This window comes from Pezoporus occidentalis, unplaced genomic scaffold (assembly GCF_034315485.1).
Source record: "Pezoporus occidentalis ecotype Australia unplaced genomic scaffold, CSIRO_AGI_Poc_V1 ctg163, whole genome shotgun sequence".
In the NCBI taxonomy this organism is placed as follows: domain Eukaryota; kingdom Metazoa; phylum Chordata; class Aves; order Psittaciformes; family Psittacidae; genus Pezoporus; species Pezoporus occidentalis.
The window spans coordinates 315,608-337,881 of record NW_026913457.1 but is presented as its reverse complement, the minus strand read 5'-3'; the positions used below and the strand labels follow the sequence as shown (position 1 = coordinate 337,881).

The following is a 22,274-nucleotide window of genomic DNA, read 5'->3' as shown; positions in this document are numbered from 1 at the left end:
CATCCCTCCCTGTGGATCTGCAGATGCTTCCTCAAATGCATCCCAACTCCCTTTGTGGCCGTGCTGAACACTCAGAATAGCCAAAGCCTCCCAGCCATGGCTGGGCACCATGTGCCCTGACCCACTGATGATCCTGCACCCACCCCACCAGCCCCTCTCATCCCACCTGCATGCCCAACAACCCTGCTCTGCCTCTCACCCCTCCGCCTGCCTGCCGCACCCCCTCAGCCTGTGCGCCCCACACAACACACACCTCCTCCTCCTCCTCCTCCATGTGCCTGCGTCACTCCCCGCACACGAGGGCCCTGCTCCATGCCGCCCGGGACGCCCTGCACGCACGCTGTCACCTCCCACTCACCAGGCCCCCCTCACTCCGCAGCACCCGCAGACCACAGGAGCAGCTCCAGCAGACCTCATGTACAGTGACTGGGACTGCAGCCATTCCGGGACCTCATCTCCATGCTGGGGATCCCCACCCCAAGGTGCTCATCCTCACGCAGAGCTGTGCCTCCCCCCCAGTCTGTTCAGCCTACACCAGGGATGGGGTCCCTCTCATTGGCAATGCAGGAGGTGGACCACCCAGCATGGCAGCAAAGGCTCCAGCACTGTTCCGATACAGACCCTGCCCCCGGAGACCCCCTTAGCAGCCTTGAGCCCTCTGTCCTGCTCTAAGCTCCCACAGTTTTAACTCTTCTCCTATCCTCCCTGCCTGGCACAGCACAGCTCATCTGCACCCACGAGCATCCCAGCCTGCCCTCTCCAGGGATGCTCTTGCCATGGAGGGGGCCGCTCTTCCCTGGGGATGGCGCAGGGACCTTTCAAAACCTCCCAGCACATGATGATTGGCCCACGGGGGCAGGACAGCAGCCCAGCTCCAGCCAGATCCCAGCGCCACTGTGGGCTGAGGCAGAGCATCCCAGAAGGCACACACAGCAGCAGGATGGATCCCTGCTCGGCAGAGGAGGGGTCTGGGGATGAGCAAGGAATTGGATCCCCAAACCTCTCCCCTCATCCAAAGAACAACCACAAGCACTTCTGCATCCAGCAGCTGAAAGAGGCTGGGAACTCCTCCAGGAGAAGGTGGAAAAAAAGCTGGATTTCAAATCAGAGTTTGTGCTAATCACAGGCAGACTCAGCCCCCCATGCACCAGAGCACAGGGAACACTGGCTCCCCAGCCAACATTCCCATTCACAGCAGGGATGGGAACGCAGGAGCTGCTGACAGCACCACCCCGTGCGCTCAGGGTCCTGCTCTGAGTGACAGAGGAGTCCCCATCGGGGCTGTGTGGCAGGCACGGCAGCAGGCAGGTGAGGTGGCTCAGTACTTACCCCAGCCAGGAGGAAGGGGACCGAGCGGATCATTGTCAGGCGGAGCACCGGATGACTAGAGACAACAGAGAGGGCAAGAACACAAAATAAACCCAGGGCCGGAGGACAGCGGGAAGAGCGGAACGCAGCGGTGAGCTGAGCTGCGCGGCTCCACTCACCTCCCCTTAGCCTGCAGCTCCCAAAGAACTGGAAAAAAAAGCCGCTTGCACCATCAAGGGGGAAGGAGGGGGGGGGGGGGGGGGGCAAAGAGTTAAAAATAAATAAATAAATAAATAAATAAATGAAAAAAACAAAAGCCCAAACTAAACAGCGCCCGGGGCAGCGGGGCAGGGGTTGCGCCGCACGGAGGGGAGCGGGACGGCAGAGCGCGGTCCAGATGCGCGCGGCCGCTGTGCTCCCGCCGTCTGTCCGCAGCAGATACACCTCCGGCCTCCCCCAAGAACCACACACAAGAGGGGAAAAAATATCGCAGGCCTTTCCAATGAAATCATTCCCACAAACCCAGTCCACGCCCAGCGCTTCCTGGCGGGCCCGCGGCCCCCTCCTCCCGGGCAGGGCGCGGAGCTCGGGATGCCCTCGCACTGAGGCCACATTCATCCCACGCAGACGGGCGGCTCCCCCCCCCCCCCCCGGCCCCGCGCAGGTTGGGGGCCACGCACAAAGCACCTTTCTTCTTCCCCGGGGCGGGCAGAGCCGGCGGCCGTCACCCAGCCTCAAGCAGGGGATGCCCCGGGGACGGGGGAGCAGGCTGGAGCCCTGCCCCGCGCCGGAGCCCCCCCGGCCCAGCTCCAGGGGAGGTCCCTTGGGATGGAGGTGCAGCCCCGACAGTCGGGGTCCAGGGAGGAAGAGGCCTGCGGGGCTGTTAACGGTTAAATAAGAAACGCATTGTTACCAACAAGGCATTTTAATTGCACCTCCTGAAAACCAGCTGCCGGAGAGGGGCCGCGTCCCAGCCTCTGCGCTGGGCTGGGGATCGGAGGCATCCTGGGCTTAGGAAATGCCAGGACCCCCTCCCCACTCCAAGACAAGGCGCCAGCACTCGGGGCACCCCTGGCAGCCCAACATCCCGGGGTGTCCTGGAGGACGACAGGGATGGGGCCGGCACAGTCTGTGCCTCTCCAAGGTCTCTTGTACCCTACCCCATGTGCCAGGACCGGGCACAGGAGGCACTGCCCCGGCACGGTGTGCCTCGGTCTCGGGCTGTGTCCACTCTCTCCCTGCCCAGACAGGCTGGCCAGAGCCACAGCCGAGCCATGTCCAGAAGTACCACCTCGCTGTGACCTAAAACCAGCTAATTAAAATTAACAGAGCAGGGACACGAGCCTGGGGCAGAGGTCTGGGGATCCAGCCCTCCTGCAGGTCTCCACAGCCCATGGGAACAACCTGGGCCCTCGGTGCCAGGAAGGCTGCTTGGTGCAAGAGATGCCGCATGCAGGCACAGCTCTGTGTCATCGAGGTAACTGAGTGGTCCTTGGCTGCACCCTGGCCCCCGCAAGCCATGGGTCGCCGCAGGGGGCTGCATGGAGAACGCTCTGCTTCGCACTGCTCATCCATCACCTCCCCACCTTCCTCTTCTGGCAAGGAGGGCAAGTGGATGCTGGAGACAGGAGGGAAAGGCAACACAGAAAGCCCCTTAGGGAAGGAGGAAAAGCCAGAGCCATCACCACTGGCAGATTGTACAAGAAGTACAATCGTTCCATCAGGCTAAATTTGGAGCACGAGTCCCTCCCTCTGCTCTCCACGGAGCCTGGCCAGGGCAAGTTGCACAGCACTGGAGCAGCTCCAAGGCTGGCACTGGTGGAAATGGGAGTAAGTAATAGACCCAAGCCCTGTTCAGCCTCCAGTGTAAGCCCCTCCGCGCTGAGGAGCACAGGCTGGCAGTGGGCAGCAGAGCTGTGGCAGTCCTGCTCCCGTTGCCAGGCTGGGAAGGGCTGTGAGCTGTCCAGAGACAGGCAGGGGGAGGAGAGGGGCAGAGCAGCCTCTTGCACCAGCTGTGTCTCAAGCAGAACAGACTTTGCACAACTGCTCTGGCTGCACCCTTTCCCAAAAGAGCACCCAGGCTCCTCACAGGGGCGCAGAGCTCACAGCAGCGCTGCTGGGACACGGCAGCCTCCTGGCTTCCTCCTAGATGAGCTAAACATCGAGGAGAAGCTGGTCACTCTGTCCTGCCCACCTTCAGCCCACACCAGACCTCTGCCTCGTGGCCAGGGCCATGTTTTTCACCTGGGTGGCAACAGACAGCGCTAGGACATCACTACGCTGGGAGGTGGAAACGCTCCAGCTTGGCTCTTTCCCAAGCACTGCTCCCTGCAGCATGATGGCCACGAGCACAGTGCCGGTTAGCAGAGGGTGCTCACCCCACTGGAAGCCAGGTCCCAGCTCCAGTAGCAAAGGCAAGGCCAGGACATGATGGGTCCCTGCCCAGGAACTACTGCTCTGCAGAGCTGCTGAGGGTCCATTCCCCAAGCAAGGAAGCCCAGCTACTCAGCCCATACCAGGAGTGAGGAGAAGCAGAGACAGCAGGAGAAGCTTGCCAAGCCCAGCAGTGCTTGCTCCCTGCACTCTCTGGTCCCTGGGCTCTTGCTGCCCTCACTCACCATGTCAGCACTTGCCCCCTGGGCCTGCTGCTGACTCCTGTTCCCACCCAGGACCCAACCACACTGTCCTCAGCCCAACAGAGACCTGGGGCAGGATTAGCGCAGCCCCAAAAGCCTCCTCTCCCACTACAGACCAGGCTCCTACGGCTTACTCGTGCCAGCTCCAACACCATGCAGCAAGCTCCACAAGCCCTGCAGGTCAGCAGCAAGGCTTGCCTGATAGAAAGAAATTGTGAGAGATGTCAGGAGAAAGCGTGTGCCCAGCCATGCTGGCACTGCAGGGACACTGGGCTGCTGAGGACACCTCCCACCACCCTTCAGGGCAGCGCAAGCTGCTTTATGAAAGCAAAGTCACTCTCAGGCAGTTCTCCACATGCACAGAAGCTTGTGGGCTCTACCACAGCCCAACAAGCACCTCTCCATGCTCCGTGTCTCCCAGGCCAGCCTGGGCGAGACTGGTGGGAGGGCTGAGTGAGACCCCAACACCACCACCCTGGCTCTCACCTGGTACAGGAATCTTTGGCTGAACTGCTGCATGGCTCCTTGGAGCTGGTTTCGCTGGGACTGCCACTGCTCATAGTTCCTGACGTACTCAGCCGTGGGGCGCTGCCATGTGGTGGTGCGGGTGTTGTGGTCCACATAGTAATACCTGCCACGAGGATCCACACGTTTCTCCCACCTGGAAGCACCAGATGAAGACATCAGTGCCTTGGCTCAAGCGGGTTCTGCTGTCAAGGTGCTGCCCCACAGCAATTGAGTGCAAATGCTGGTGTGAAGGCAACAAAAATAACCCTTGAAGACATGGGGAGGCGCAAAAGACGGTAGAGATGACGGTGGTAGACAGAGGAACCTCCCACTGTCCTTGTCTGAAGGCTGCTCCTGGGGGTACAGATGCCCTTGGGGGTACAGCTGCCCTTGGGGCCCCAGCAGTTTGAGAACATCCAGCTGCTGTCCTAGAACATGCTGAAAGTACAACTGAGAGGAGCATGGGGTTACAAACCACTTCCCCAGCTGCCACACTCCCCTTGTGTTGCCCACGCAGGGGCTCAGCAGAGGATTCATGGCTGAGTTCTGCCCCTTGGAAGTACAGGTGAGAAATGGAGCTCATAGTCTTCCGAGGGAGGAAGACCCAAGAGCTGCCTGGGCACAGAGGTCCAGCTATAGAGACTGATTTTTTATTGCACTCTGACACTACAAGCTGATTTCAGACTCTCTGCTCCTGTCTGGAGCTCTCTGTGAGAGACGCTCTCTGGCTCCTCTCACAAGACTAAGATACCCTTGAACGTGAAGCCTCTGTTTCCAGCTCTATAACCACCAGTTTCACTGATGAAGGGGCTCTTTTGGACAAATATCCACCAGAAGAAAATACAAAATACTAGTAAGACTTGTGCAAGGGCACATGAAGCCTAGATGGGATGCCTACTCCCTAGCTGAGTTCACACCAGGATGCTGTAAGCATTCCTCCAAGATAGCTGACCTCCAACACAGGCAAGGCACTGGGTTGGAGACCAGTGCAGGAGGGAAGGAGCAAACCTACTTTTCCAGGTAACAGCCTCCCTCTTTTAATACCAAACAAATTTAAAGCTGTTGTAGGATCAGAAAGTGGCTGCAGAGATTACAGCCTAACTGAAAGTAGTGTGCGCCCACAGAAATCTGGAAGAGAACAGGATAGGTTTGTATTTCACTTTCACACATTACACTGTGGTTAAAGCACACTTCAGCCATTCCAGACTTGAACAAATTCAGTCTAGAGAACAACAGTTTGGCTGTATTGAGTTCTCTCCATTTAGGAGCACAAAGAGGTGAGAATTCAACAAGTTTCCAAAAAGCATATGGCTTCGTACAGCCTTTATGAGCTGAAGACTGTTTACTCCTCCAAATGAAAGCATGGCCCTCCTGGACAACAGTTCTGCAGAGTGCTTCCTGCAAGTCTCATGGAGCTGAGCTGCACTGTCTTCTCAAGCACAGCCACTCCTGTGGCTGAGAACATAAGAGGCCCCTCTGAGAGAGCCCAGTACCCAGCTCCAGCTCAGGGCACGCTGTGAATGCCTGTATCTGCTCACCAGAAGCTCAGCCCTCATCTAGAAGTATCCAGGGAACATGAGACCCACCCTCTCTTCTGGTCCTCAGGGGGACATTGCTGGCATCCCATCCCAAAGGCTAACCCCTCTGCTCTGCCCATAAGTGGTTGGTTCTGCTACTCAAGTGTTCAGCAATTTCTGTGGACTGTTAAAAAAAGAATCCTCTAAAAGAGGTCAAAACCCAACAGATTGGAAGGCCTTTTCCTTTCTACAAACACTGAAAAGACCTTTCTGAGGATACAGCATGTATTTTCAGGCCAGTAAACACTAGGTCATCTCACCCCATTTCTCTTCAGGAATTAAGAGACTTTCCTGCCACTTTCCCTCCTATTGTACAGATTCCTGTGTGTCTGCTACAAGAAGTTAGTTGAGTATCTGAGATGCCAGCTCCCCCTAGAGCCCCTTACCCTGGAGGAAGAGGTCTCTCCCATGTGGTGGTCTTGTTGTTATGGTCTACATAGTAGACTCTACCATTAGGCAGCTCTCGCTGTTCCCACCTGCAGGAAGAAAAACAATGATGAACCAGCTGATTATTGCAAGCCCAGAGCCCAAACACTGAGGGGCAGCTACCAAAACAAATTGCTCTCTTCGATGCCATCCAGAGCGACTGCATATCACCCCAGGGCTCCCAGGCGCCTGTCCCCTGCTCCAAGGCCAGTGGGGGCGAGCAGCATCTGTTGCGAGCGGACGTGGAGCAAACCCGAGGCAGACAAGATGGCACCTGCTCTCTCCTAAACATAGATAAGCAAAGGGTTCAACTGGAACAAGCAATACGGATCCAGCAGCCGCAGGCCCTGCATCTTCAGGGCAGCCAGAGCCTTTCTGCCATCACCTACTAAGAGACATCACAGACCCCTCCATCTACTTTAAATCTTGTCCAAAAGGCCTTCCTAGCTGTTCGCACTTGTGCCCATCCACTTGCATCTGCACAGCCCAGTCTCCTGCCCAGATCAGTGACTGTGAATAATTAATAATCATGTTATTAGCCAGAATGTCCAGGCAGCTGCAGCTGGCGGATTAGCAAGCTTACCTCCTCACATTGGTTAGCTACAGCATTCTAACCTTTATTTAAAATGAAGAATGAGAACAGGTCTACATGGCAGTTGTTTGGCTTGCTAGATCAAGATGATCAGAGAGATGCCGCAGCAGCCTGCTTTCTGGAAAAAAAGCATCATTTGAAGCATAAATTCCTCATTTCCTCCAGAAAGTAGGAGGGTCCGCATAGGATTCCACACAGGTCAATTTTATGCCCTGTGAGCTTTTGATGTCGTTTTCATTTGGCTTCTCTTAATACATCTTTAAAGGGGAGCCTTTGAGGTTGGGTTGGGGCTGAATTTTCCTCTTGGCAGCCCTCCTGCTCATTGCTGACAGATATTGCTCAAAGACATCACACGGCCACAAGGAACTTGGTCAGCAGTTGGTCCCGTTGGGGACCTGGTACAATTGGGAAGCCTGGCTTTACAAGGCTACACTGACACTCATGCTTTGCCTTAATTCATTCATGAAAGTGTATGCCCTGGCAAAGGTAAAAGCTCCATGGAGCACTGAACATTCCTGTTAGCTTTTATCCTGCAACAGAGAGGTGAACTGGCAGCTGCTGACAGATCCAGTGCTCTCCTGCCATGCTTCTGCTCCCCAGGTATCGCTCCCAATTCAATCTTCAGTGTCAATAAATTATCACAAAAAGCTATAGAAAATTAATATACTAGCTTTTGGGACAGCAAGGGAAGAAATATGGTCTTGCAGAAAGCAGCCCTTTGTGAAGGAGAGGCTGTAAGAACTAATGTCCCTTCACGCAGGCTTGCACCAATCCTGCTCACCCTCAAAACTCCCCGGGGGACATGAAGCCACCAAACAGTGACCTCAACCACAACCACACATCGTGCACATCGCAGCCTCATCACAGCTCCCAAAAGCGGTAAGAAGGCAGAAACAGAGACAGCTTCCACGGTGTTCCCAGGCCTGGGCAGTGGGAACTGCAGCAGTCCATCGGCCACGCAGGCAGTCCAGAAACCTCTGCCCTGGGCAGGAGGCACACTTGCACTCCGAGATAAAGAGTCAGTTCCACGAAAGCAGGACAGGAACATGAATGCCAGGCTCAGGATTTAGCCAAGGGATTGTCTAACCCAAACCAGAGCTGCTGGCTTTGCTCCCATGGGCTTCTCAAAAGCACTGTCAATGCATCTGCAGAGACCAGGTAACATCTGCAGACGCTGCTACCAGTCAGCAGCACTGAGTCTTTCTCATCTGTACAAGAGGTACCAACAGGACACCAGTGGTGCTTTCAAAGAGTCCAAGGAAGGAGCTGCAGTGCCCACACACACTGATGGCAAGGCACTGCCAAGCATAACACCATGCAAAGGAGAGACCACGTAAGAGCAGAGCCAGCGCTACCCGGTGCTGTTGTGGCATCAGGAAGTCTTTGTCTGTCCACCCCAGGGTCAGCCCTTTTCCTGGGTTACCCCTGGGCAGCACTGGGTGTTGTCAGAGGGGAAATGCCTGAAGCTTCCTGTTCTTAAGGATGAACTCAGTGCTTCAAGAACATGAAGGCACCGGACAGCAAAAAAAGATTAAAATCTCTAAAGAGAAAATCAACATAGCTGTGGTTTCTTGAAGACACGAACACATCCACCCCATGAGATGGACAGCAGAAGGTGCCCGGGCATCTTCAGGGAGGATGAAGGAAGTGTGCTGGCTCAGTGGGAATGCTGCTCATCACAGGCTGAGCTTTGGGAAGGTTCTTCCCAGACTACTACCACAGGTACTTCAGATTGCCACCAGCAACCAGATACAGACCTGGCACAAGGCTCAGGTGGAGGAACACTATTCACAAACAAAACCTCAAGGCACAACTCCACTCATAAGGCTTTGCAGGAGTCAGCATCCCTTTAAGAGATCCTTAGATCAATTCAAGCATCACCTTTCCAAGGTCAGTTTTATGTAACAGCCTTCTCCAGATGGATCTAGAAGCTGCAGCACCACCTGCTTATAGCGAGGACAGCCCCAGCCCAATGTCCTACCCATTCTGCCCACGCTGACATGCAGTGCTTTAGGCAAGGACAGGACCTCTGCCTGCACGCAGAACTGGTGGTGCCAGCAGTTGTTACTGGAGGGAGGTGACAGGTCCTCCATACTCTTTAACAACAGGTTCTGTGATCAATAGGGCTCTCAAGACTCGCAGCTCCTGTATCAAGGATATCCTATATCCCTATCAAGACTTGCAAGTCCTATATGACAAGAGGCTCTCGAGCACCAGGTACCATTTCTGTGTCTTTTCTAGAGATCAGAAATCCCACAGTGAGGACTCCTCTAGGCAGAGGGTTTCTGGATCCCTCTCAGATACTCCTCTGGGTGCCTCCGTGACTGCAAAGAGGCACGCAGGACTGGGGAAAGCTGCTGGTGATGGCAGCTACTGATTGCTGTCCTCTGTTCCCTTCTCACACCCTATACAAACAGGTGATCTCACACCCTATACAAGCAGATGATAAGCTCACATGTTCCTCAGGTCAGCAGATGATTGGGAAGTAAATTTGCTGAGAGCTGCCTCACCTTAGGAACAAGCAAATCACCACCATTAAACAGCAAGCTGTGATGAGCTGTTGTCATTGCTGACACACAGCAACAGCCTGAGAGACTGGGGCACTGGGGGACACCCATCCTTGCTCAGACCACCCTGCCCAGTCTTGGCAGGCCTCAGCCTTTTCCAGCTTCCCTGCATCCCGCAAGGGACAGCTGGGGAGATGCACAAGCACAGGCTTTTCCTCTGGTGACCCCAAGTCCAGCTGCCATTCCTGCCCTGTGCCTGCTGCCACATGGCCACCAGCAAGCAAGATCAGTGCTTGAGCACTGATGATGGGAGCTCTCACCACTTGCTGCTGCAAGCATGGATCCTGCAATGTGTTGGTCCCAACTCACTCCCCTCCGGCTGCCCACAGGGCTCCAGGCATGGATACCAGGAGCAACGGACGGAGCAAAGTGGCAGCGCTGAGGCAACCCTGCAGTCCAAACAAAACGCCCTCCTTATGTAAGAAACCACAGCCCCATGCCTTCTGCCAGGCAGCATAATGTACCTCTTTGTACGGGCGAGACAGTGCTGTGTATACACACCGTGCTAACAGCAGCTGTCCCCGTAAGGGATCATCACTGATAGAAACCAGATGAGGAGCCAGCACCTCTCCTGCTCTCCCCTCCTGTCGCTATCACTCTCCTCAGAAGCCCCCACATGAGAAGCAGAACCTCCACCAAAGGCGCAGGGTGCTGTGACCAGCAGCTCCTGTGCCACACACACTCCCCGGCTCCGCAAGGAAGCTCTGCCCAAGCCAGGAGGATGTGAAGGAAGTTCTGGGCACTGTTGGGGCTGGAATTATTCACAACACCTTCCAGCACCCCCCAGCCCCTAGAACAGACTCCCAGTTGTGTGAGAGATGCCTTTGTGCCCACCACATCTGGTACAGATGCTCAGAAACAGCTATCTGAGCAGAATAAATAGCTCTGAATCCCCACATGAACCCAGCCACTCTTGGCTCCATCTGCACGCAGCCCAGCACAAGCAGGGAGGCTGGGGTTCAGCACACTCACCAGCACGCAGTGGGAAAAGCTGCCTCCCCTGCAGAGGCTGAAGTGCTGCCCATGCTCCCACGGATGAAAGGAGGCACTGGCAGAATGAGGCAGAGCTTATGCAGAAAGCAGGAGGGACATGACAGCTCTCCAGCTCTTCAGCGCTGGAGCGAATGGCAGCTCTGCAGCAGATGTTGCTCCTGTGAGTGGCAGGGCAGGGTTGTGCAACGCTCTGTGCACAGCCATCCCTTGGGAGCCAGGCCAGCAAGGGCCTATCCTGCACGGCTTTCTGCAGAGCACACTGCTGCCAGAGGCAAAGTGGCCTGGGTTTGTCAGCATCCCTTCTCCCTGAGACACTGCTGCCTCCACCAGCCCAGCCAGCCGCAGCCCCACCTCCCAAGATGGGCCCCAAACCACTAGTCAAAGTAATACCCTGGTGCGGTGAGACAGCCAAAAATCAGCTGCCCTAGATCAAGTCTCAAGAGACCCCAGAAGCTCATTTACACAACCCCAGGGCCACAGGGTTTTGCACAGTCCGTGATTAGCAAATCCCTGTTAGCCCAGAGCCTGATCTAGCAGCTCGGGGCAGATCTAACACCGTGGAATCCTCAATTCTCTACTCTCCCTCACCTGGGAAGACCTTGGTACATGGTCTCTGCCTCACCAAGCAGGTCAGCTGCTACCCAAGCCAGCCCAGCATGAGCACAGAGTTTAAACACCACATGGAAGACAGATTTTGCTTTCTTTCCACCCTAGGGATCCTGCAGCCAGGACAGGGGGACACTGATACACATGGCGCTAATCAAAGGTGTCTCCAGAGACCCAAATTCCTTAAGCTCAGCTTGGAAGATGGCTCATTGCCCCTTCACTGCTCCCCTCCAACCATCTCCCAAAGCACAGCAGCTTTATCCTCCTCCCTGCTCTAACATGCACAACACGTGTGAGCACTGAAGGGAGACACGCACAGGGAGGACACGGGCCACCCTTCCACCTCCCTGGGCCAGATAAATGCATGCCTGGTGTCTCAGAAAGCCGTGCTTGCAACCTTCCTGAGCTTCAGAAACCCCAATCCTGAGATACCCACAGGCTCCTCTCCACCCCAGGAAAGTAACAACAGCCTGTTTCCACCTCGAGCTGCGCAGAGGTGGGGAAAAGGAGACCTTCAGTCTACCTGGTTGTAGCAGAAAGGGCCACACGCTCTGGGTGGAATAAAGACCTTTTTCAGAGCACTGGACTTTTCCAGCTGCCTGGAAACAGGAAGTGCCCAGGCCAGAGAACAGAAACCCTCACACACCCTGCATAAAGACACACTGAGCCGTTAACCCTAATTACCTGTGACTGACACACAAGGAGGCCCTGACCTTCCAGGCATCGCCTCAGCCAAATGAAAATAAACAGCTCCCTTCATACGAAACACAAGCCATTTTCACCCTCCCTCCCACCACCACTTTGCATTCTCAAGTCCAGAATTAAAGGTGTCTGAATTTCAAGGGGAGAACAACCCAGCTGCAGCACAGAGGAGCTGAGCCCAGAGCCTGACTGCAGCCCCACCAACAGCCCGCGCACCCAGCAACACTGCTCAGCCAGCTCCAGCTCTCCTCCTGGCTCCTTCCCCACGGGAGGAATAGGATGCAGAGCATCCAGAAGAGGAAGAACAACGGGCACAGCGATGTGAGGGTCCTGCCCACCTCCCCCCAGAAGTGGCCAGCATCTCCACAGCGTCTCTGGAGTGCATGCTCCTGTGCTCCTGCTCAGTGGGAGCTCCCTGGAGGTCCACACTGACCCTCTCATGCATTTTCTTTGGACTGATCCCTTCAGCAGCCCCAGGAGAGCAGAGGAAGGACTCTGATGCTCCCCTGGGCATGGACACCATGGTGTAGAGGTGCAAATCACTGTATGTTACCCAAGACCCACAACAGACACAGATCAGACCCCAGCCCAGGGGACAGATCCACAAGTGAAGCCACAAGCAGAGGGCTCCAATGAGGGAGAACAGGCTGTGCCAGGTGGCAGGGATCCCCAACACGCACCCTCAGGACAGTCCACCAACTCCTGGTGCAGGACAGCCCCCTCCCTCAAACATCCTCTTCTTCCAGCACGCAGCAGTGCCCCAGTTTGCTCATGTCCCCCCAGACATAGCCTCTTCAAGGGAACAAAAGTCAAGCAGAAGGCAGAACTTACCCAGGGGGCAGAGCATCCAGGGCTAGTGCTGCTGCCCGGGCTGGTGGGGCACTGGAGCTGGAGGCTGCCTCCTCTGCCTCTCCAGAGCTGACCAAGGCAGGAAGGGCAGGAATGACAGAGCCATCAGTCACGCTCGATGCTGCTGGGGTTGCTTCTGCTACTGGCCTTTCCTCCTCGATGTCTGTAGCACCCATGATGTCTCCGTTCACTGGAAAAGCAGAAAGCAGAGATGTTAACACCCAGGAAGGGTGATGGGGGCCTCACTGACCTACTGTACCCACACAGCCCTGGAAGCAGAGCCCTAGTGGGTGACAGCCACTACCACCCAAACACAGGACTCACAGTGCTCCCAGCCTACAGCAATGGCAGCACCTCCTTTACCCAGCAGTTGGATCCCTGTGGGACCAACTATCAACTGCCTTTGTCCCAAGAAAAAAGCTCACTATCTCCTCTGTAACTTGCAAAAGCACTGCATGCCTGTTGGGAATTCAGGTAACAAGTAGGAGCTCAGAAACTGCTGTGGCAGCATCCCCCAGGCAGAGACAAGCCCAGGCTCAGCAAGTCACCAGCACTGGAAAGAGCTAAATGTTGCTGGATTCCACTGAGCTTTTGGGAAAGGGACAGGGAAGAGACAGAACAAGGAAAATTACAAAGCAAACTGATAAGGAGAAAAATGCAGACAAAATAAAATGAAAGGCAATTTGTTTGACAAGCGTTTGTTAGACAGCCAAAACCCCTGAGTCTTGGCAGTCCACCAGAAGATAACTTTTGACACAAAACAGTCTGGCTTCAGTAACAAAATGAAAGCATTAGAAACAAACCAGAAACACTTAATAAAGAAGTAAAGCACGCAGACAGAGCGATACAAGTTAGAACCGAGAAACGCAGAAAACTAAGCAAATTACCTCTGTCTACAAGCCCAAGTATTTAGAAGTATTGCAGGAAAAAGACTCAAATCAGTATAAACCCCAACACACAGGGCAGTAAAGAACTACAAACTACTCTTCTACCCTGCAGAAGAGGCAGACTGCTGAGGACACTTGTGCTTTGCAGCTGGGGAGTAGCAGGACAGCATCCTGCAGCACCAGAGGAATCCTGGTACCAAATCCTCCAACATCAGCAATTAGAGGAGCCCCTCAGGCAGCACCTACAGGCACTGAAGACTTCAGGTCAGCAGGCTCACAGCAACTTCCACCAGTCCTGCAAGATTGAGCTGAGGGGGTCTCTGCTACTCATTTCTAGGAAGCCTTGGAACGGGCAATTTTAGAAGCTTCAATCACATTGTGCCAGTCTTCAAAGGGAACCTGCAGAATGTCCCAGGTAACTACACTGTGATCAGTTTGATCTCAGTCTTGGACAAAGCAGGGGAAAAGCTGATCCAAAGTTCACCTGATAAGGAAACACTCTAGGGGAACACAGGGCTAAGCAACATGGCTGTGGAGAAAACATGCCATGAAAAAATCTCATTTTATTGTCCGATGACAATTACAGCTGTGAGTGACAAACATAATGGGGAACGTTCTTGCAACAGTCTGCTCAAAAAACACAATAACGTCACCAAAATGTACCAAGCTGAGGAGAAAGAGGTTGGTTTCTAGAGGCATTCCAACAGAGCACAAGGAAGAGTGTCAGCCTTCATTCCAGCCACCCGAAACACTCATCTTCTCATCCTCCACTGTAAAATCATCACCAACAGGACTTGTGGGAGACACGGAGCTTGTGTGAGTGGTAAACAGGGACCAAGACAGCACACTCATGAAGTCACTGGGGAGGCTGGGGCTGGACCAATTAAATGTGCTTTAAAACCAAAGCAAGGAGCCAAGTTGTACCCGGGAACAAAACCACAAAAACTCTGTCCACAGCCTGAAGGAGCATCCCCTGCACAGCGATGACACCGGGAAGGGCCGGGTGGGCACAGGGAACAGAACAACACATTCACACCCAGTACAGCACTGCACCAAACCACAAAGACCAGCCACAGCCTGGGGAAGGGAGCAGGACCAGGAGCAAGAGCTGGAAGGCAGCATTTCACACCAGCTTTCTGCTCCCCCTATTCCCAAATGGGGTTTGGCAAAATTGAAATTAGATTGGTCCATATGTTCCTAATGAAACAGAAATAAAAAATTAAAATCTTCCTTTTGGGTTGAACAAACCATTTCCTTCTCTCCAAAAGAAGCACTCCACTTTGTGCTGTTCTTTTCCAAGACAAAAGGGAAAGAAAGGACACTGCAGGCAGCAGTGCAGAGGAGCAGGAGATGCTGCACTGCTTGGCCAGCTCCATGCGAGCCAGAAAAGGAAAACACACAAGCTGCTTGTGGCTTTGCAGTCAGGCACTCGGCAGGCCCCAGCCCCTGCTCACAAGGGGTTTATGGCTTTGTGGACAAACCCAAGAAAAGACAGAGAAACCTTTCAAAAAATACCCCCTCATGTAAGAACCAGCCCCAGGTTGAGGAGTGAGTGTGCCTTCTGTGATGCTTCAGTGAGAGCTGCTCTCCCCACGTCAAGGGGCAAAGAGCTCAAAACATCTCCACTGAAGACTGATGGGCAAATTCATCTGAATGCTCCCAACCCTGAAAAAGGATCACTTACTGTAGCACCGGTGATATTTCTGTCCCAGTATTCTTCTAAAAAGCTGGAGCTGGGTGCAGCCTTTTTTGTCAGGTAGACTCCAGAGAGAAGCCACAGAAATCATGCACGAGGGGCAGAGCAGACTCTACCAGTGCGCTCTGTGGAGCTGCCCAGCTTATCAAAAGTAAAATCAGTTAAAAATCAATTCCCAGGGAAGAAATGTTCCCAGGCACCACAAGACCAACCTGGCCTTGTGGAAGGTGTCCAACCCTTGGCAGGGGGTTGGAACTAGATGATCTTTAAGATCCCTTCCAAACCATTGTATGATCTTAGCAGAAATGCATTTTCCCCCCACAGGAGCCCCACAAGCTCTGGTTCCCCCCTCCCACGGGCGCTGGTTTACCTGTGCTGTTGACCATGCCATTGGCCATGCCGTTGGCCACGCTGGTGTGCTGCGTGCCCTTGGCCTGCTGCCGGTGCCTGCTCCTGGCGCTGGGACTTTGCTCTCCACTCCCCACGTTCTGCCTGGCGACTCCTGCCACATGTCGGTGTGTCCTGCAAGGGAAAGGAACACAGGAGGTGAGACGCACCACAAAGAAAACCCCACTCCTGCCTTTTTGCCTCCGTCTTGTGCTGCTTCCCCTCCAGCACAGACATCGTTTTCCCCCAAGGAAGATGCAGCCACGTGCCTCTGCTCCTGCAGCAGTCCCCTGAACTTCCTGCTGCTTACTGAGACCTGCCCATGGATCCCAGCACCCACCTACCAGTGGCAGAGTCCGATGGACAAGTAACCTGGGTGACAATCACCTTGCATTTGTTTGCAGCGCTCACCACGGCCACCCAACCTGCTAAGGAACAGCCTCAGGCATTCATGGCCAGAAATGGGCTTGCAGCACTAAACTGGCTTGCTCCATCCACAGATGCAGCAGGGATCCCAAGAGAAATCCCCTGCCAGCACCAGCTCCTGCACTGCAGTGGGAACCCTCACTGGTGTCTCCTGCCCAGCTACAAGCGTTGCACAAGGCGAGGAAGGTGCAAGTGTTTGCTGCTGCTGGGACAGCTGCGGCATCTGGTAAAGAAGGGAACAAGGAACTGGGAAAGACGAGAGCTTAAATCATAGCACAAGTTGTGACCAGCTCAGATGTGACTGCATCTCCCAGGGGGCTTCTCTTTGTGCTCCGCTGGAGCTCCCTGCCTTGGAGGCCGGGGCAGTCTGACCTCTGTGGGCAGAGCGCCTACAGCACCCCCAAAGCAAACTCTCCCCCTCACACAGCCCTGAACCCCTGAGACAGCCTGGACGCACTGAGGAAAAGGCTGGGGTTTCACGTTCATGAAGAGCCAGGTTGTTACTGCAGGCAGGGAAGGGGACAGGGCAGGAGGGGGATGCTGCCTTCCTGCATCCAGGGCCAGGGGACCAGAGGCAGAGCCTGGCCACCACCACCCAGGATCACAGCCGAGGGCTGTGAACACAGAGGGTGAGGACCGCAGGGATGAGGAAGCCTGTCTGCCCAGCCAAGTTCTCCCCTTAAAAGGGCAAAACCCACAAACTGTCCCCACATCTCAGGGCTGGAGCTGGGAGGGGACAGAAGCTTGGCCGTGGCTGGGTGCATCATCAGTCATGCCACCCTCACCAGCTCCAGCAAGCCCTTGGTTCCTCCCACCGGCTCCAGAGCTGCTCACAACAGTGGGCAGAGGAAGGGCTGGGATCAGGAGGAGACATGGGAAAGTCAGAGACGGCTGTCAAAAATAAATCAGATAAGAGCCATGGGCAGAGCAGTCCACGAGCAGAAGCCACTGGGGCTGCTACGAACAGCTCCAGACCTTCCCAGGAGAGCAGCCCCACAAAAGGGCTCCTCAGACACTGAACCCACCCCAGAAACCCTGGCTACCCCCAGGACATCACTGCATGCTGGGGTTGGCTTTGGCCACTAGGACCTGAGGACTTGGAGCTGCTGCTGAGGCAGAACAGGCTCCTCTTCCCCCCATCAGGAGGTGAAGGCTGCTCCTCACTGTCTGCCCATGGGGCTCAATGGGGCACAGTAGCACCACGCACCTCGCAAAAGCCATCCAGGACCCACCTCTGCACATTCACCCCACGGCAAGGCTGGGAGACAGTGTGGCCCCCAGAGCACCCGCCAGAGGGGAGCGGGGCAGGTGCTGGTCGACTGGGAGCAGCGCCCGAGGCAGGGGATGGATCTGGTCCCTGCCCTGCTCAGCAGCACAGATGAGCTCAGAGCTGTCCAGGGAGTTTTTAGAAACCAAAACAGGATGTTTCCAGGCTGCCAGCCGGCCACATAGGGTTACCAGGCCTGAATTAGGCAGCCCGCCACCCAGCCCAGCCCTCCTACGACTGCTCCCATCTGGGCATTGTCTTTTAATAGATGCGTGGAAACAAACCCAGTGAGAGCAGCAGGGCTGGGAACATGCTCCTAAAATAGGAGTGGGGAGAAAACAAGGCAGAGCACAAATGGGAACAGCCTCTTACAGCCATGCCACTGGGACAAAACAGGGCTTGGGGAAGGCAGCCCATTACCCAGGCAACTGACAAGACCCCTGCTACGTCCCACTGACTGGCGACCAGGGGTGGCTGCCCCATCGCGTGCTCTGCCCCATTGCCCCTCCTGGCCTGGGGGCAAAGGGAGCAGATCATGCCAAAGAGGAAACTGGTGTCAGCCAGGGAGACATCAACCTTTTGGCTCTCCACCTCCTGGCAAGGCAGTGCCCCCATACCACAGTGGCTGATGTGGGATCTGGGCATGAACCTCAGATTTTGGCCACCTGCTGCAGTGGCCAAAAGGTCCTGACATGAGATGCCAGGATAGGCGACTGCACCGGTCTCGATCTCCCTCAGCACACCAGATACCAAACTGCAGCCAAAGAGGAGAGAGGGCAGCGAACGCAGCCAGGAGCCAGTGCTGGCTGCAGGGAATCAAGCACGACCACTGGGAAACACAACCGGGAGAGCCCCAGTGCCACATGGGCTCCCAAAACATGGAGCTGAGAAATTCCCCCTGCACCTGCAAAAGGGGGACAAACCAGCCATGTCCCCAGCACCCAGCCCTCACACCTGCAGTGCCTGGAGCAGAGATGGCACCAGTGCAGCACCACCCTCGAGCTGGGGCAGTAGAACAGCCCCTCACCCCATGGCGGCAGGATGTGCACCCAAAGAGGCACCTGGCTCCAAAACCCTGAACCTGGCTCTGAAACCCTGAACCCAGTTTATTCCTGTTACCCCCCCTGCCTTCAGCTGACCCCAGACCAACCTCCCAGCTTGTCCCCCAAGGACCTGAGCAGCCCCTGGCAGCAGCAGACAGCACACCCACCACACAGCACTGCTTGCCTCCCCTCTGCCTGGGCCAGGGCTGCAACTGGTGACGAAGCCACATGCCTGGGGACATAATGCACCCACACATGGGGCTTTGCAGAGCAAGGGGGTCTCACGAAGGGAAATACTTCATCTGAGGGACCCAGGCCTCAGGGATGCTCATGCCCATCACTAGACAAGAGGTCACTGTTGGACGTCACAGAAGCACATGAATCAAAGGATGCTTCACTGAAGGAATCACTGGAGCTTTCAAGAGCTTGTGACAGGTGACAGCAGTTCCTCACAGCCAAGCCTAGATAATAACACCAACATGATTCACCAGCTGAAGCCTCTGCATAAGGCAAGCAGCAAACCAGGCTACTTTATCCCGTGCTGTCAGAAAAGGCCCCTTTGGCCATCACAAGACAAAATGGACATTGTGGCAACTCTCTTGGCACCCAGGGCACCAGCTCTCAGCTGGGGACCTCTGGGCACTGTTTTCAATTTGAACAGGGGGCTGTGGAATTTCACACCCCATCACCAAGATTAGCAGCAAATCCCAAGATGACATTTGTTCAGGAGAAGAAAGAGAAGTCCTGATCAAGCAGTTTCCCTTGAAGGGACAGTGTAGAAATAGCTGAGGAGCAAAGAATGGCCCTTTTCTTTCCACCCTGCCAGTGAGCAAGTTTGCCAGCATCCATCACCAAGCCCATGAAAATAAACGTGGCTCTGTGTATAAATAGAGCAAACATCAAACAGCATTCCCAAGCGCAAAGGACCCATCCTCTACTCTGGAGAAGGCAGCTGCCTCCACGGTGGGTACATACAGCCAGAACAACCCTAAAAATTCAGGTGAGTGTAGCATGAACTGAAAACTTCCTGGGCAGTTTCCTGTGCCAGAGCAGCCATGGGATTTTTAATGATCACAAGCACACCTGGAAGGTCTCTGAAGGTCCCCTGCAGAAGCACTGGCCAGAACTCAGCACACTTATCTCACATGCTGACAGGTCAAGAGGATACCAAAAACAGGAAGTACTTACAGATCATCCATAAGCAGTTAGGAATTAAGAGCAAGCAGTCATCAGGCTGAGCCTCCAAGACTACAACTTCCTTACATGTTTTCTAGCACCTATTGATAGCTGCTAAGTGGCTGCAAAGTCCAGCTCCTGTCAGGACACTGAGCACTCTCTCACCCCTTAGAAGGCTTTAACACCTGGACAGCAGGAATCAAGAGGAGCAACCGCAACAAAAGGGCACAAACTGCATTCAGCAACCTGCTCCCAGTTTCCTGTCCCACTTCCTCCTCGGTGGGAGACAAACCCACAATATGGAAGGACAGGGTCTCACTTCAGAGTCAAAAACATTTTTCCCCTTTACTCATCCCTTGCATGTGTCTGGCAGAGGAAGGAGGAGGGGAAAGGCTCAAGGTATGGAGCTTGCTGCTGGGAGTGCTCCTAAGCCTGGGGGCATGCAGAACAGTACATCAGGCAGGCTGCAGGCGCCCTCTCTACAGGCACACTTCTAACCAGAACATCTGTATAGGCTGCTGGGCCACTGCCATGCTCTGAAAATATAAATAGGTGTTAAATTCAACTCCATGTTGACAGTGTGACATGTCTCTCAATAACTACAGCTCCAAAAGGAGCAGCGCTGAGGCACTCCAGCCCAGTAAGAAGGCAAGGCAGGGCACAGTGCCAGGCAGAGGATGGCCTGGTGCCCAAGCAGCTCATTTCCTTTGGAAGCAGCTGTTATTTCCCTGCAGCTTTGCCTGCTCTGCTTCCCCCGTTATCCCTGGACCTTCCACAGCATCCCCCCGTGACCATCACCCACAGGGGCATTGTGCTTCCCAGCCTGGCCCAGTACCTTGCTTGAGGCAAGAACCAAGGTGCCTATAACAACAGGAAGGGACCCCTGCAGACCAGCTGGTTTGCTTTATCACAGCCTGCTCCATCTCCCCAAGTGGACCATTCCTTCGGCTGCCAATAGAGCAACTGGTGGAAACTGTCAGGGCCATCACAGACCTGATATTCCTTGAGAAACACATACTTCAAAAGAGGCTCACGTCAGCTGCACCTCAGCTGTATGGCCACCCCCAGTACCTCCCACTCTGTTGTCCTTCAGGAGGTTGGCTTGCTCCAAACCTCCCGTGGGCTGCTTTGCTGGGGTTCACTGGAAGACCCAAAGCGGCGTCTGCTGCACAAGGACAATCCAAACATTCCCCAGATACCTCAAGGCCCCAGCAACCGCTGAAAACTGAACTGTGAGGACCCTTACCTTGGTCTGCTTCCACAGAAGTTTGCACTGGGAGGCTGGTGTCTGCCCTCCATGGTTGCAGCCATGCTGCTGGGATCCCTTCCAGGCAGCTGGGACCCTGAATGGGGGAAGAAAAAGTGGGTGATGAAAACAACTGAGACACCTACTAGTTCTACCCTCCTTCCCTTCCTCCTTCCAGAAGGGACCAGAACACAGGGACCCCTGCTTTTACGCTGAGGTGCTCTCCTTGCTCACTTCCATGCCATGGCACAGCCCGTCCCTACAGCACCCCATGGTTCCAAGTACAGCACTAGGAAGGTAAATGCAGAATTGGCAGCACCAGGAGAATGGCCACATTTACGACTCCCACATCTAGAATCACAGATTCACAGAATCATAGAATAATTAGGGTTGGAAAGGACCTTAAGATCATCTGGTTACACGGGCAGGGACGCCTCACCCCAGACCATGCCACACAAGGCTCTGTCCAACCTGGCCTTGACCACTGCCAGGAGTACAGCATTTACCACTTCTCTAGGAAACTTCTTCCTGTGCCTCAGCACCCTCCATCTCCCAGTGACGAAGAGAAGGAGCTAAAGGAAAGCAATGCAGCAGCCGCTGTTCAGCACAAACTCTACTCGCTCCCCTGACAGACAACAGTCAATGTCTCCGCATACACTCTGCCACAGGGAGCCCTTTTCGGGGTACATTAAATACAGAAGCCTTTTCCCAGTCCACAGAGGCCAGCAAGGGAAGGGGCTGAGCTGCATGGGCAGCTGGTGGAGGGCTGGAGCAGGGCCTCTGCTCTCAGGCCATCATGCCTGTTGACACTCCTGCTCCTGCCCCACCACACACTCGCTCCCAGGGGAGCCCGTGCACAAGACCAGGGTGGGCAGGGACCGGAGCCTTACCTGGGAGAGGAGGCGGCTGCTGGCACTGGGACGCTGGCTCGGGGGTGCCGGGGGTGCTCTCAGCCCCGCTGCTGCTCACCGCCTCGAGCACAGAGCTGCCGCATGCATGTGGAGCCGGGCGGCACTCACCCTCTGTCACGGCACTGCCATTAGGCAGGTTTCCCAGATCAACAGTGGGCCCGTCCAGGAAAATCGTCAGCTCTCTGCCGGAGACAACGCTGCCTTTGTTCTCCGTCTGCAGGTCCAGGGTCAGCTGCCTGTTCTCCACTTTGGAAGATGAGAGGACACGGAGAAAAAGACCAAGCAGTCATCACTCGGGATGCCAACCGTGGATGGCTCCGCCACCCAAGCTCCCCCATGGGATCGAACGTTAGCCTCCTGGTCCCCTCCAAGCACTCCCATATCCCCAAAGGACAATGTGCCCAATCCCTCAGGACAAGCACCACCAGCAATGGCCCCACACCTACAGGTACCTACCAGCACCACCAGAGGA

At 55.1% G+C, this 22,274-nt stretch overlaps 1 protein-coding gene across 1 annotated transcript in view; it reads right to left on the bottom strand.

Moving 5' to 3' along the window:
- The window catches only part of WWP2 (WW domain containing E3 ubiquitin protein ligase 2), a 41,460-nt gene that overhangs the window by 8,709 nt on the left and 10,477 nt on the right, over positions 1–22,274 (bottom strand). The window contains exons 5-11 of the mRNA XM_062612999.1: positions 21,782–22,048; positions 20,892–20,988; positions 15,717–15,868; positions 12,746–12,953; positions 6,415–6,504; positions 4,431–4,605; positions 1,330–1,384 (exon numbers count right to left, since the gene is read on the bottom strand). Coding sequence (XP_062468983.1) covers positions 1,330–1,384; positions 4,431–4,605; positions 6,415–6,504; positions 12,746–12,953; positions 15,717–15,868; positions 20,892–20,988; positions 21,782–22,048 — 1,044 coding nt within the window. The remainder of the gene's footprint in view (positions 1–1,329; positions 1,385–4,430; positions 4,606–6,414; positions 6,505–12,745; positions 12,954–15,716; positions 15,869–20,891; positions 20,989–21,781; positions 22,049–22,274) is intronic.